Here is a 16,927-nt window from a genome sequence, read left to right on the forward strand (position 1 = left end):
TTCTACTTTGTTTGTATTTTGAGTGATGTGTACCTATGGTGTACATAAATAATTAGCATGGATTATTTCACTTGCAACAAAAAAATACAATTAAAAAAAGTGGTTCATTCATAAAAATGTTCCCAAAAGATGTCTTAAAAGATGGTAAGCATTATATGGGCTTACAAATCTTATTCTTTGAGTTACACTGTTTAGAAAACAGAAATTTTTTTCGAGGTTTCCCCGGGTATTCATGGACCAGTCCCCTGAAAAGAGTACATAGCTGGATTTTTATCATTGTCATCAAACCAACAAGAAAAGTGAATTTTTCTTATTTCTGCTTATAACTTAGTCATTTGCAGACATGTTCTCCCTATTTCAGATTGATACATTTGCCCTTCTTCACCAACCCTGAAAATTTATATTATCATCACTTAAACATCCTGTATAATTCATTGGGTTTTCCACTCGCAAGGGGGCCAAGGAAAAGTATTATAAGAATCTTAATAAAAGAGCATATGAAACCAAATTTGTACATGGTATACCTTGATGGTCGAGATATGAAGGTACATTATAATAGATTCTGGAAGTGACTTCCCCTCACCTGTATACACAATTCAACACAGTGCTCCATATTTGTGAATGTTGCTGCCAGAGTACTGGGCGTGTCTGCCTGGATTTCGCAGCGGAAGTTCTCAGGTGTCTCATCGATGCATGTGGTTTGTTCTTGCACGTGTTACCTTTAAGGTGAACACCGCCCCCCCCCCCCCCCCCCCCTCGCCAGAAGAAAGACAGCATGTTTCAAGTCAGATGACTTTGAGGGCCATAATTCCTTGGAAATCACTCTGTGAGGGAGAAATGATTACACAAACAACCATTCACACTTTAGACATACGACATCTTATCTCATCTTGCTGGTATCAGCCAAGGGTCAGTTATTCATCACACAGCAGGTTCAAAAATTCCTAATACAATACCTGGTGCACTTCACTGGCAACAGTAGTGGGGGGAAAAATAAAAAAATAAATAAAAAATTAAAAAAAATGTGCCACTGTCATAGTGTACAGAACATGCCCACTTACTGAATGGAGGGGTTCCTCCATGACTGCTTGCTGGTTGCCACTACTCCATAAACATGTGTTTTGTGAGTTCACGTATCCTGACAAGTGAAGCCACACTTCATCACTGTACCATGTGCACTGTACCACCTTTCAGTGATAAATCACTGATACCAATGGAACTATGTTAGGCATTTATCAGTTTTGGTCTGTATTGGTTCATGAACAACAGTAAACTTGTATGCCTGCTTGCTTAGCAGATCTGTGACACATGCTACATGGTAGTCCAGATTCATGCAATGATCAGTGAAGAGAGATTGTGAGTGATGCCGAAAGTTGTGTCTTCAACTCAGCCACTCTTTCTTTTGATAACTGCCGGTGCTCCCCACTGTGCAAGGTTCCCTTTGGTTCCAGCATCATCATCAAGCTTTGATATTCTAAAAACAGCTGCTGACATGTTTGAAAGGAACCACTTACCCAGTACTGTTTCACAGGAAAGATATGTTCTTCCACAGAATTTCGACACATCGTCAGAATCAAACACCACCTGAAGAAGCAAGTCACTCAGAACACCACAAAAAGTAAATCACTTTACACTGCAACACAAGACCCACACATAAACACACATGTTGCCACATTTCACAGATGCTACCACATTGATGAGTTTTATGAGAACATCTGCCATGAAATCCAATACTCCAGCAGCAAGATTTGCAAACATGCAGTGACATGTTTAACTGCATATTCAGGTGGGTGAAGTCACTTCTGGCATGTCTTGCAATGTACTCTCATCTCTCAACCATAAAGATATGTCATGCACCAATTTAGTGTCATATCCTCTTTTATTAAGATTTTTATTAAATTTTTCACTGGGCCCCTTACAAGTGGGACATCTTGTACAGTGACAATAGGTGAACCCATACCTACAGTTAGAATTTAGAAGTGGCAATGTCATCATTGAATTCTCTCATCATTTTCTGTTGTGTCCCCCTTGGCCTGAGATCCTAGGTAACTAGCCTGTCTAAGCTGTGAAACATCCTGCTAGCTCTAGTTTCTTTTGGTGGATGAAGGATAACTTGCTTTCAGGAGCTATGAGTAATAGTTCCACCAATCACTCTGTATTGGTATAACTGGGCTGCCATGTGATAAGTAGCACATTATTTCCAATCTTTTGATGCAGAATAAAGAATGTGTGTGTGAACAATGTGGGTGCGAACATTTAATTGGCTAAAGGAAGAAAATAACCAGATGTGGAGGTCATGAGGCACATATGAAAATACATAGAATTCTTTGATTATAATAAGAAAGTTTTCTTCTGTTGATTAATGAAACGACTAACAAGATAAATTGATTCCATATTTTAATAGATAAAAGATTTCATATTTTTAATAAGCTGAGGAACATGTAGCACAAATTCTGATAATGAATTAGTATTTCAGACAATAGTCATAATTTAAGGACTCTGGGGATTCAAAACTCCTTTTGTGCAAACCATTATATGAATATCACCCTCATTAATATCTATGTCATCTTATTTTTCTTCTTTATTTCCTTGTCTTCCCACCTGTAAATAAAGACATATCATGCCTTTGTGTAACAAGAGTACTTTACAGATGACAGATAATGATTGGCCTCAAGTAATGCGTGTGTCTCCTCTGCTGGACTGGGATTATCAAGATGTTTGGCTATTTCTCCAAGAAATGTCTGTGTCTTACTGCAGTCTGTATGATGTCGGGTAAGTTTGTAGCATTGTACTTGTGTAGTTTGGTAAACATATAGTTCTAATTTCCCATCTGCAAAAATATATACCATCATTTTTCTTGAGAGAAGAATGAATGTAGCCTGTTTCCGCTAAGCGTATCCATCTGTTTTACATTATCATATGCTTTATGACATTTGGTATGCACAGTGTTTCATGATTGTAATGATGTTCAATATATGAATGTACTCGTACGTCACTTGGTGAGAAAGGAAGTTATTGTTGATAGAGTCTTTATTTTTCTGGATAGAAAAAAAGGGAGATAGCATGATGCAACTTAACCACACGTCTGCAATGTATGTGATACATGATTAACTGAAGGATATGTTCCACTTTTATACAGAATTTGTTTTACTCAGTGACCTTTTTAAAAATACAAGACATAAGTAATGTGACATTTGATGTGTCCTTGGTCCTTGTATGTGAAACATGAATATAAGATTTCTTCATCAGCCTTGCACTTTGCATGTCAGATATGAATCAGCCCCCTGACGCTGTTGCCATGGCACCCTTCATGAAATAAACAGTGTTATTGATCCCACATAAGAAGTGTACTTTGCTCTGCTGTGAGGTCCTCACTTAAGCTGGATGTCACTTACCATTCTGACCTGTCTGAAGAGAATCAAACCTTTATCTAGCTTTAGTATTAGGAAGTGTATTGCAGCTGGCTTTAATACAAGGAGAAAGTGCTGTGATACTTATATTTAAGCAAACCAGAATAGTGCAGTGATACCGTCAGCAGTAAAAATATTATCTTCCTAATTGAGTGATATTTGAGTTATTCTTTGTAGATTTTATTAGTCATCTTTTACTTTTTTTAGACCAGTCAACGGGAATAAGTGTCTTGGTTCCGTGTTTTAAGATTTTATGTTCTTGTAGGAGTATGCTAACTGAGAGAAGTAGCTTTTGATTGTGCAGTTATGTTTGCATTGTGTTGTGTTCTTGTAAGTACATACTGATTTTGTTACCTGTGACAGTTTCCATAGATTTGTGCCCTAGAAAGTGAAACATCATTGAGAAAAAAATAGGAACTCAGTGCATTGAAAGAGTTTTTTTTTTCCTTTCAGAAGGTCAGTGTGCTTAACTTTTGGACTAAACTGATCATCTGTTTCATACAATATCCACAAATATAAAAGTTAATGATAAGAGCATAAATATCACATGAGTACTTTTCACAAATAATATTTTGAGAGTAGTGCTCTTTTTTCATGCATAGATATCTTTGCATGGTATGCAGATGATACTTAAAAGTTGAGTTATAAAACTCAACTACAAATGACGCAAGGAGAGAAGGATTGGCAGGCAATTGCAAGCCGGCATAAAGTGCATTACAGTAGAAAAAGTCGCTGATGGTTCGTGGGTTCTTGCACTGTTGCTGCCGCTGCTTCTGCCGCTGTTGCCCAGGCTGGCTGCGGGAGTGTGAAGCACGTTGTTGTGCTATTCTAGCCATTGTGACTTTCTCCCTTGCAGTCACATCATTTGCAGTTTTCACTGATTCTGCTTTCCTGGCAATGTCTGCTCATCCACATTCAGCAGTTTGCATTCTGCATTCGTATCGTCGCCTAAGCGGTTCATCACTTTGCCAGTGGACATCTTGTCGAGCCAGCTGTACGGCTGCATTTTATAACTGTACTCAGATCACTGTAGAATACGCTCTAAGTCATCCACAAACTGGGGAGAATGAGACAAATGAATACCTCAACAACACGTTGCTACCCCTTACAAAAGTATCATCAAATCTTTCTAATGGAATTCCTGTAGAACGTTGGAATGTTAGCATGCCCAGTACCAAGAAGAATTTGACATTCATCAATATGACTGCTGCTGCAGGAAACTTTACACTTTCTGGTGCAAGTGATATTATGAATAATTTGACACGTGAGAGAAAGAGCGCAAATTATGCAGTCACTACTTCAGACTACCATGTTGGCACATGGAGAAATTATTCACAAGATGAAATGGTTAAAAATGCCTCTGAATATAACAGTAGCCATGTTCTTCCACTGTTTGTGAATCTTTTTGGGTGTGGGTATGAACCTGAAGATCTTTGTAGACATTTTTACCATGCCTATTCGGAGGTAGGACTTGTATTTCCTTGCTTGATTTTTGTTGATATGGGCCCACCATTTGCAGTTCCGGATCCACAAGCAGACAAATATGTGTCTGTTGGAGATCCTCTTCGTGATTTCTTCCTGTCACTGCTGCCAGCATTTACATGTCTGTGCTGTGCAATTTACATTCATATGAGGCGCTTATTCCAATTGAAGCCTCAAAACAAAAATGAACAGAACTCTGTTAATATCAAAAAGCTCAAGCGAAACTCAATTGCTCCTAAAAATTTTTATGAAAGACGGATGATGGAAATGGACATAAAATGGCAGCATAAACCCAAAGTGAGCACTCCACTTGAATGTAGGAGTATTTGCTCTTCAGTAGAGCCTGATAAATTAAAAAAATCTGCTAGTCGGGATGATACTCGGCATCCAGCTTTTATTAAGGTTCCACCTGCAGATGCTGTCCCAAGAGCTCAGGCTGGACCAGTAGACCATGAGCAGTTTTTATAGACAGTTAAAGTAAGTATTTTGATTCAGACTGTTATTACTTGTTATTTATTGCTACTAGTTGTTTGTTAAATTTGCAGCACTGCTAATGTGAGTAAGACATTGATTCTTGCCACATGTATTACTGCAAAATCATTTCAGCAGAGTAGCCATATGCAGTATGTTTCAAATGTTTCAGTGGTCTTGTAATAAAAAAAAAGTTAAGAGTAGAATACTACTATAGTTTCTCCAATATATGTCCTTCACATGAAGTCATATTGTTTTTTAATTGTATTATGGAAGTCTTCTTTTGATATAATGTTTATTTTACTTCTCATGGTTCTTTCAGTTTTCCGGACTGGTCTAGAAATTATATGCTTAAGGATGTACTGCCGACTTTGTTACCCTGTTCTTGTGATGTCCTTTTGTTATTTGAATTATTATTGAGCCTTCAAACAGACACAAGTTAAACATTGTTCAGTTTCTAGATCCAAAACAGTAGTTTTAAACATTACTGTAAATTGGAGAAATAAAATATCTACTCACCAAACAGTGGGATTAGAACACACATATAAAGATCTTGAAATGTGCAAGATTTTGGAGCCAATGGCTCCTTCTCCTGGCAGAAGGGTTGAAGGAGAAAGAAGAAGGGTAAAGGAAAAGGACTGGTGAGGTTAAGGAAATAGGAAGAGCTCGGAATTGCATACAGAAGTCCGGCTCAGGGGTGACTTACCATATGGAATAATAGGGAAAGAGTTATTGTTGAGCTTGAAAATATAATGTAATTGGATAGATAAAAAAATCTAGTCACCAAGTGGTGAGCACACACCTGTAAAGCTATTGAAATCTGCAACCTTTTAGAGCCAGTGGCTCCTTCTGGCAGAAGAGTTGAAGGTGAAGGAAGAGGGGTGAAAAGGACGAGTGAGGTTTAGGAAATGGGGGAGAATTCAGAAAAGTCACAAAATATAATGTAACTGGGTGGATGAAAAAATCTACTCTCCAAGCCGCAGTGGGAGAACACACATATAAAGGTATTGAAATTTGTAATCTTTCTGAGCCAGTGGTGGCTCCTACTGGGACGAGGACTGAAGGGGAAGGAAGAGAGGTGAATGGGAAGGACTGGTGAAGTTCAGAGTCATTTTCCTTCATCCCTCTTCTTTCCCCTTCAATCCTACTGCCCGAGAAACAAAAGCTTGCAAATTTCAGTACTTTTAGATGTGTGCTGTTCTATCACGGCTTGGTGAGTAGATTTTTGTATCCATCCAATTACATTATATTTTCAAAAATTGATTAATTTGTTGATATATTACTGTAAATGAGCATGGTTTAACTCATGTAAATGTAACTTGTGAAATATCAAACATGTAACTATTGTTACATGAATTTAGGATAGTGACTTTAGTTAATCAGTTATCATATGTCACATGCTTTGTATAGGAGCACTCTAGTAGAAGAATACCTTACCAGAGGAAAAATGCTCTTGCTGGAACACGAAAAAGGTGGATACGTTCCTCTTGCAAAGACTCTGACATATAAGAGGGGAGCCAGTTACCTAAATCCTCATTCTACCTTCTTCACCAAAAATTTTGGCATGCCAACATATTTGCACTCTTTTAACACAGAACATTCTAAATTCTTTAAGCCAGTCTCTCTTCATAGTTAAGTCTTCATACTCAGCATATCACTCTTGTTGCCACTGTCTGTATATGTCTCTTTCGCCCGGTCTCCCTTTTTTCCCATTGGTTTACCATATATCCCACTTCCATTGTCTTCTGTCTTACTTTTGTCTTTCTCTCCCACTGCCCCTATCTCCACCATACCTCGGCAGTTCAAAAATTTGGGAAGGGAGAGGGGGGTGGGTCCAACTTGTTTTTTCCTCTACATCCACATGTTTAAGATTTTGGTCAAAAATGCATCCTTTCCTATAAAATACAAAGTAAAATTTGCTGGTCTGTGAGGGTCCAAACCTCCCAAGCCTGTCTATCTCTGTTCATCAGTGTTTTACATTTCCATTGTCTCTTCTCTCTTTTGCTCCCATTATTTCTGCCTCTCTCCATCTCTTTTTCTCTTTTAGTGCCACTGTCTCTTAGTGCCCATCAGTATCTTCTCCCTCTTTCACTATTATTGTCTTCATTCATCTCTCTCTTTCACTGTCACTTTTGCTCTTCCACCATCACTGTTTTCCCTCTCTTTCTCTCCCCCTGGCATTGTCTCCCCTCTCTTTCTCTCCCACTGCTTCCATCTCCCCAGTCTTCCACCATCGGCGTCTCCCTGCTACTCTCTTTCAGCACATAAAAGTATGAATGTGTTTGCGTACCAAAATTTTTGGTGAAGAAAGTAGAATGAAGAGTGAGGCAGCTGCTTTCCCACTTTTCTGTCATAATGTTTTAAATAGTAACATACCCACCTTTTTTGTGCTCCAACTGGAGCATTTTTCTGCTGTATCCTTTCTTTTCCCTGCTATGACAGGGTGTGTTGCTTATAGAAAGTGAATCCTATAGATTAGGATAAAGCTTTGACAGTTTATTTACATGCTTCCACACATTTATATCCTTTGACACATACAAACAACAAACAAGTTTGCATAATATAAGGTTAACTCAAAATTGTTTACTTTACATTTTTTCTGGATCCTTTGCTCACCGATTGCAACTCATCCAAAATGTGTGGATCGTGATTTGTATCTAAAAAGAGGAAAAAGTATCTTACTGAATTTGCAATCTTTCCAGGTTTACATAATTTTTGACAGTGAGTCCTAGTTCTTTTCAGGTATGTTAAGATGCTCTTTAACCCATTTTTGTCACTACAATTCCACTTTGCGCATATTTGTATAGGCATGAAATGCCCAGTATATAGAGACAGCATGTCATTAAGTTTTAATGCTGAAGAAATGCTGACTAAAAACATAGTTTGGTGGCCTCACAACCCGTGAGATAACGCTTGCCATATGGTCATCGTGTTTGTTAAAAGCACATTTACATCACAGATGGGATATTATGTGCATCTTTTACGTGCATAATTACGATAACTTTGAACCTCTGCATCTCAGTAATGGATAATTATATCAAAAATAGTTTTAAATTACCCCAAGAATATCATTTTAAGAGCATACATTAAAAATTTTGACAATCTGTCTTGAACAGAAATTATAGAAGTGGCCACCCCCCAACTGGTACTTTTTATACTCAAAAAGCATGGTTTTTCAGGCTTTCTTGAAGAACCACCCATGAACAAGTGATGCTTTTATAAGCAGCCTAAAGTTCACCCTGGATCACACCTAATGCAAAAGAACCAACTGATTTGCATGATTCACCTGGGCTGGGGGAAGCACGTAATATGTAAATTTTGGTCTCGTACTGTAAGGTAGCTACAGTTTGCTTGTTCTTCCAATAAGTATATAAATGGTTGTTAGCCCAAGAGCTGGTACTATTTTTATTTCTACATTTGTGTCATCTGCAGAAAGAACAAAATTTTCATCTTGTGACAGTGCAAAGAAACTTCTTTAAGAGGTGACTTACTTGGAATTTGCAGCAACTCTTCTTTACTGTGTAGCCGGATGCTGGAAACCTTCTTGGCTTCTTCTCCGTCGAATAATGCTAGGTACAGGATTTTTTAGACTGTCTACTTTGAAATAAACAGACATACAAACTTTGCTTTTCATCAGTTAATGATGTATTTGACTTTCATGCTAACACTTTGTTCAAGAATCATGAAAGAAGGTTGTATACGTGGTAGAACCCTGGAGATACTAGAAGGTTTCAGATAAATTATATAATAGTAAGACAGAGATTTAGGAACCAGATTTTAAATTGTAAGACATTTCCACAATCTATTGGTTATGAAGTGTAGATTAAAACTGAAGAAACTGCAAAAAGGTGGGATTTTAAGGAGGTGGGAACTGGATAAACTGAAAGAACCAGAGGTTGTACAGAGTTTCAGGGAGAGCGTAAGGGAACAATTGACAGGAATGGGGGAAAGAAATACAGTAGAAGAAGAATGGGTAGCTTTGAGGGATGAAGTAGTGAATGCAGCAGACGATCAAGTAGGTAAAAAGACGAGGGCTAGTAGAAATCCTTGGGTAACAGAAGAAATATTGAATTTAATTGATTAAAGGAGAAAATATAAAAATGCAGTAAATGAAGCAGGCAAGAAGGAATACAAATGTCTCAAAAATGCGATCGACAGGAAGTGCAAAATGGCTAAGCAGGGATGGCTAGAGAACAAATGTAAGGATGTAGAGGCGTATCTCACTACAGGAAAATTAAAGAGACCTTTGGAGAAAAGAGAACCACTTGTATGAATATCACAAGCTCAGATGGAAACCCAGTTCTAAACAAAGAAGGGAAAGCAGAAAGGTGGAAGGAGTATATAGAGGGTCTATACAGGTGCGATGTTCTTGAGGACAATATTATGAAAATGGAAGAGGATGTAGATGAAGATGAAATGGGAGATATGATACTGCGTGAAGAGTTTGACAGAGCACTGAAAGACCTAAGTCGAAACAAGGCCCCAGGAGTAGACAACATTCCATTAGAACTACTGACAGCCTTGAGAGAGCCAGTCCTGACAAAACTCTACCATTTGGTGAGCAAGATGTACGAGACAGGAGAAATTCCCTCAGACTTCAAGGAGAATACAATAATTCCAATCCCAAAGAAAGCGGGTGTTGACAGGTGTGAAAATTACCGAACTATCAGTTTAATAAGTCATGGCTGCAAAATACTAATGCGAATTCCTTACAGACGAATGGAAAAACTGGTAGAAGCCGACCTCGGGGAAGATCAGTTTGGATTCCATAGAAATGTTGGAACACATGAGGCAATACTGACCCTACAACTTATCTTAGAAGAAAGATTAAGGAAAGGCAAACCTACATTTCTAGCATTTGTAGACTTAGAGAAAGCTTTTGGACAATGTTGACTGGATTACTCTCTTTCAAATTCTGAAGGCGGCAGGGGTAAAATATAGGGAGCGATAGGCTATTTACAATTTGTACAGAAAGCAGATGGTAGTTATAAGAGTCGAGGGGCATGAAAGGGAAGCAGTGGTCGGGAAGGGAGTGAGAGAGGGTTGCAGTCTCTCCTCGATGCTATTCAATCTGTATATTGAGTAAGCAGTAAAGGAAACAAAAGAAAAGTTCGGAGTAGGTATTAAAATCCATGGAGAAGAAATAAAAACTTTGAGGTTCGCCGATGACATTGTAATTCTGTAAGAGACAGCAAAGGACTTGGAAGAGCATTTGAATGGAATGGACAGTGTCTTGAAAGGAGGATATAAGTTGAACATCAACAAAAGCAAAACAAGGATAATGGAATGTAGTTGAATTAAGTTGGGTAATGCTGAGGGAATTAGATTAGGAAATGAGACACTTAAAGTAGTAAAGGAGTTTTGCTATTTGGGGAGCAAAATAACTGATGATGGTCGAAGTAGAGAGGATATAAAATGTAGACTGGCAATGGCAAGGAAAGCGTTTCTGAAGAAGAGAAATTTGTTAACATCGAGTATTGATTTAAGTGTCAGGAAGTTGTTTCTGAAAGTATTTGTATGGAGTGTAGCCATGTATGGAAGTGAAACATGGACGATAAATAGTTTGGACAAGAAGAGAATAGAAGCTTTCGAAATGTGGTGCTACAGAAGAATGCTGAAGATTAGGTGGGTAGATCACATAACTAATGAGGAGGTGTTGAATAGGATTGGGGAGAAGAGGAGTTTGTGGCACAACTTGACTAGAAGAAGGTGTCGGTTGGTAGGACATGTTCTGAGGCATCAAGGGATCACCACGGATGACATTGTGCAAATCCCACAATATTTCCTTGGAGGTACTGTCCGACATCGTCAGGTGGCATTGACATGCGGATCTTGTCAGTCGTACCTAGTCACCAGCGAGGTTCAACCTTTCCTTTTCTTGATGTTTTGTTACGGAGGAAAGCAGATGGAACCTTGGGACACAGCGTATACCGCAAGCCAACGCATACAGATCTATTTTTTCAGGCCACAAGCTGCCATTATCCAGCACAATGCAGTAGTGCATTACGTACGCTAGTGCATAGAGCGCGTGTGGTATCTGACTTTGAAAGCCTGCTGAGTGAGATGCAACATTTGAAGACAGTCTTCTGTCAAAATGGTTATTCTGAGAGACAGATACGTAATGCATTCAGGCCCAAGCAAGTTCAATCTATGGAGTAGAATGAAGATACGAAGACACCCACCACCGTGGCCTTCTTGCCGTACTTTGGTGCCATGTCGTCAAGATTCGGAAGAGTCCTAGAAAGATATGGCATCAAGTGTGTTTTCCAACCAACCTGTTAGGTTCGGTTAAGGATGATCTCGGTCTGAGGAAACGTGGTGTGTACAAGATTCCTTATCAGTGTGGGGCGGCATATATAGGTCAGACATGTCGCACAGTACAAGAACGTTGCGATGAACATCAGTGTCATAACATGCCTACGCCAACCGGAAACGTCGGCAATTGCAGAACACTGTCTGAACACAGGACATCACATGATTTATGAAAAGATGGAAGTTTTATCCCCAGCACCCTCTTTCAGGAATTGCGTCATTAAGGAAGCAATACATATCCATACAGCTGATAACCTTATCAACAGGGATGCGGGATTTCAATTGAGTACAGCCTGGAACCCTGCATTGGCTGCTGTTAAATCACGACTAGAAATCAAAGAGCTTTCGATAATAGACCCGTCACTTTGGCAGCATGTTAGTAAACACAGCGTCAGCGCTCGCGCAGAACGGCCGCTCTGCATTTCCCGGCATAGGGCGTTTGAGTCTGGCACCATCTATCTGCAAATTTTTGTGCATGCGTGGTTCCCACGCCTGCACAATCTTCACGCACGTGCTCTATATACAGCGGCGTCGACATGCGGATCTTGTCAGTCGTACCTAGCCACCAGCGAGGTTCAACCATCTGATGATGTCGGACAGTTGCTCTGAGGAAATATTGTGGGATTTGCACAACGTCATCCGACGGCACACCCATGAAGACTATTTATAAAATAATTTTATCACTGTCTGAAAAATAATTTTTATTTGGAACCACTTGTGACAATCTTTTTGTTGTGCCTATCTGCGACTCAGCATCTCCACTATATGGTAACAACTTTCCTTTTATAATATTGTTACATTCCATCCAGGGTTTTCCATTGTTTGAAAAGCATCTTTTTGTGTTTTTTGGTTTATTCCTGTCCTTTGTCACATTATTCCGTAGATGGCAATTTTTGGTTCCTTTGATTACTTGTAGTAACTTTCAAGGACATTGCAGAATTTTTATCTTCATTATATTCATGATGTCTGGCATCTTCAGCAAGCAAACACGTATTAATTGTAGCACACTTAAAATTATTGTCTGGCAAATTGCACTAAGGTGAAACTTCTGTGTCCCATTCATCTGGAAGTCCACATAAAATAGTCATTGCTAAACTTGCATTTTCAGTTTCATCACTAGTGTTAGCTAGATGCAGTTTATATGTACTAGATGACTTCCCATATATTCACAGTCCTTCATTTTTAGCAAATATAATTTCTGTCTCGGTTGCACAGTGAAAAGTTTGCTGTCTTTTGTGGCGTATAATTTTTGAAGTTTTTCCCATTTTGTTTTTGGATTTGTCAAATTTTGTGAATACATTTGTTGCTTATGATGTATGGAAAGTACAGTTTTTGCTAGCACCTTACCTTGACGAGCTATATAAATCTTTTTATCAGCAGCTGATGCACCTTCTCCAGGTTGTCTCGCCAAGCACAATTATAGTCCACAAATCAAAATCTATTAGAATAGGAAGCATAATTCACTCCATTTAGTTTTTGATTGTTGTGTCTGTTGTCCATCACCTATGTATATTTCTTTAACTATCGTATTGTTGAGGTATGCATTTTAGAGCCCATTTTACGTGACAATTTTTTCTTGTTTTGATTCTTACTACCTCCTCCCAAAGTAGAGAAAGCAAAGAGCTCACAGTAGAAGAGATGTTTCACAGTATCAAAGATGAACAAGTGTTTATAGACCATAAGTATCCATCTTAGAGACCATGTTTACTAGACCTTTTTTTGCGTTAAATGATCATTCCTGTCATATCCCTTAACACTGGCTGTTCCTTGTGAGACACCCTGTTTATGCATTCCATAATAAATTATCGCATTTGTAATAAGCACCTTTTTTACCTAGTGTCACACCTTTTTTGCACCTTTTTTATTGCATTTCAGCAACTGAAAGTCTGGAGTTTAATTGTTACTAACTTAATACGAATGACTACTTGTGTCCACAAACCTCTAAGTGTTGATCACTACAGAACCAAGGGATGTCAATTTTTTTAAAAAAATGTTATTCTTTACAAACGTGGGTGGCATATTCTCCTTTCCCCTTTCTTAACTTAGACTAAGTGCATGCTAAACTATACCTATCCATATTTGCCCATTATTATTTCAGTGTTCAAACGAGGTTCAGAAATACATATTATATCTGTACAATCTGCAGTCAGTGTTTCAGCTAAACAAATCAGGAAGTTAATTAAATTTTATTTTAGAAATTTCTGATATTTTTGTGTAATAAATATATTTTAACTTCTTTTCAACAAAGGAAAATCCAGGATGGAATGTAACAATATTATGAAAAAGGTAGACGCTACTCACCATATAATGGAGATGCTGAGTCGCACATAGGCACAACAACAAGGTTGTCAGAAAAAGAGCTTTCAGCCACAAGGCCTTCATCAGTGATGGAACACACACATGCACTCACACAAACGCAACTCTCACACACAAGACCACAACTCTGGCTGCTGAGGCCACACTGCGAGCAGCTGCACATGATGGGAGACGCAACCGGGTGGTAGGCATAAGGAAGAGGCTGGGGCAGGGAGGGGGAGGAGAAGGATAGCAGGTTAGGGCTGAGGGATGATAAAGTGCTGCTTCTGGGAGCATGTGGATGAGGTGGAGAGAGGTTAGGGCAGCTAGGTGCAGTCAGGAGGGTAGACGAAGGGCAGAGGGGGGCGGAGGGGGGGGAGGGTTAGCAGAAAATGGGAGAGGTAAAAAGACTGGGTGCGTTGGTGAAATAGAGGACTGTGTAGTACTGGAATGGAAATAGGAAAGGGGCTAGAGCGTAAGGACAAAGACTAACAAAGGTAGAGGTCAGGAGGGTTACGGGAACATAGAATACATTGCAGGGAGAGTTCCCACTTGCGCTGTACAGAAAAGCTGGTGTTAGTGGGAAGGATCCAGATGGGACAGGCACATGACTAGTTTAATAGGTAGCCCTGCCTTTGATGGGGTAGGTGATGCTTTTAACCAGACTGGAGTAGGTGGTGGTGGTGGTGGTGGTGGTGGTGGTGGTGGTGGTGGTAGTAGTAGTATGTATGGGACAGGTCTTGCAACTAGGTCTATTATAGGGATATGAGCCATGAGACACAAGGTTGGGAGCAGGAGTTGTTAGGGATGAATCAGAATATTGTGTAGGTTCGGTGGGCAGTGGAATACCACAGTGGGATGGGTGAGAAGTATAGTGGGTAGGCCATTCCCCATCTCAAGGCACGACGAAAGGGGTCGAAACCCTGGTGGAGAACATGATGCAGTTGCTACAGTCTTGGGTGATGCTATGTCATGAGGGCAGTGCTCCTCTGTGGCCAGATGGCAGGAGTTTGGGAAGTGGTGGGTGACTGGAGAGATAAGGCAAGGGAGATCTGTTTTTTACAAGGTTGGGAGTGTAATTACAGTCTGTGAAGGCCTCAATGAGACACTTGGTGTATTTCAAGAGGGACTGCACATCACTAAAGATGTAATAGCTACATGTGGCTAGCCTGTATGAAGGAACTTATTGGTATGGAATGGGTGGCAGCTGTTGAAGTGGAAGTATTGTGGTGGTTTGTAGGGTTAGTGTGGGTGGAGGTACTTATGTAGCCATCTTTGAGGTGGAGGTCGACATTGAAGAAAGTGGCTTGTTGGGTTGAGTAAGGCCAGGTGAAGTAAATGGGGAAGAAGGTGTTGAGGTTCTGGAGGAATGTGGATAGGGTGTTCTCACCCTTGATCCAGATCATGAAGAGTCATCCGAATCTTAACCAGGTGAGGGGTTCGGGATTCTAAGTGTTCAAGAAAGATTCCTCTAGATGACCCATGAATAGGATGGCATAGGATGATGCCTTGCGAGTGCCCTTTCCCATATCCCAGATTCGTCACCAACTTATTCATGGGCCATCTAGAGGAATGCTTTCTAAACATCCAGATCCCAAATATTGCACCTGGTTCAAATTCATCGATCACATCTTCATGACATGGATCGAGGGTGAGAGGAATCCCTTCTAAACATCAAGAATCCCAAACCCCACACCTGGTTCATGATCTGGATCGAGAGTGAAGACACCCTATCTACATTCCTCCAGAACATCAACACTTTCTCCCCAATTTGTTTCACTCGTTCCTACTCAACCCAACAAGCCACCTTCCTTAATGTTGTCTTCCACTTCAAAGATGGCTACATTAGTACCTCCGTCCATATCACACGTTCCAACCACTAGCAGTGCCCCAACTCCAACGCAGCCACCAATTCCATACCAATAAGTCCCTTCCGCACAACCCATCCACCAGGGGCCGTCACCTATGTAGTGATTGAGCAGTCCTCTTGAAATACACTGAGGCTCTCAGTGAGGCTTTCACAGACCACAATTACCTTCCCAACCTTGTACAAAAAGAGATCTCTCCAGTCACCCACCACCTCCAAATTCCTACCATCTGCCCACAAAGGAGCATTCTCCTTATGAGTCAGTACCAACCTGGACTGGAGCAACTGAATCACATTCTCCACCAGGGTTTTGACTGTCTTTCATTGTGTCCTGAAATGCGGAGTGTTCTACCCACTATACTTCCCACTTGTCCCACAGTGGTATTATGTTGCCCACCTAACCTACACAATATCTTCATCCACCCCTACACAGCTCCTGCTTCCGACCCCTTGCCTCATGGCTCATATCCCTGTAATAGGCATAGATGCAAGACCTGCCCCATACTTACTCCCACTACCACATACTCCAGTCAGGTGACAAACATCATATATCCCATCAAAGGCAGGGCTGCCTGTCAAACCAGTCATGTGATCTACAAGTTAAGCTGCAACCACTGTGCTGCATTTTATGTGGGCATGATAACTAACAAGCTGTCTGTCTGCATGAGTGCCACCGACAAACTGTGGTCAAGAAACAGCTGGACCACACCATTGCTGAGCACATCGCCCAACAGGACATTCTTCATTTCAGTGACTACTTCACAGCCTCTGCCATGTGGATCCTTCCCACTAACACCATCTTTTCTGAATTGCGCAGGTGGGATCTCTCACTACAGTATATCCTACCTTCCCGTAACCCTCCTGGCCCCTAACTTTGTTAGTCTTTGTCCTTACCCTCTAGCCCTTTCCCTGTTCCCATTCCAGCACTACACAGTCCTCTATTCCACCAACGCACTCAAAGTCTTTTTACATCTCTCCTCCACAGCTAACACCCCCCCCCCCCCCCCCCCCTCTGTCTAACCTCCCGACTGCTCCTAGCTGCTCTACCCTGTCCCCACCTCATCCACAAGCTTCGACAACCAGCATTTTA

At 40.3% G+C, this 16,927-nt stretch overlaps 1 protein-coding gene across 1 annotated transcript in view; it reads left to right on the forward strand.

Moving 5' to 3' along the window:
• Positions 1–16,927, forward strand: part of LOC126473291 (FAD synthase-like) — an 87,966-nt gene that overhangs the window by 46,183 nt on the left and 24,856 nt on the right. The window contains exon 4 of the mRNA XM_050100250.1: positions 2,651–2,772. Coding sequence (XP_049956207.1) covers positions 2,651–2,772 — 122 coding nt within the window. The remainder of the gene's footprint in view (positions 1–2,650; positions 2,773–16,927) is intronic.

Source organism: Schistocerca serialis, chromosome 4 (assembly GCF_023864345.2).
Source record: "Schistocerca serialis cubense isolate TAMUIC-IGC-003099 chromosome 4, iqSchSeri2.2, whole genome shotgun sequence".
Taxonomy (NCBI): Eukaryota; Metazoa; Arthropoda; class Insecta; order Orthoptera; family Acrididae; genus Schistocerca; species Schistocerca serialis.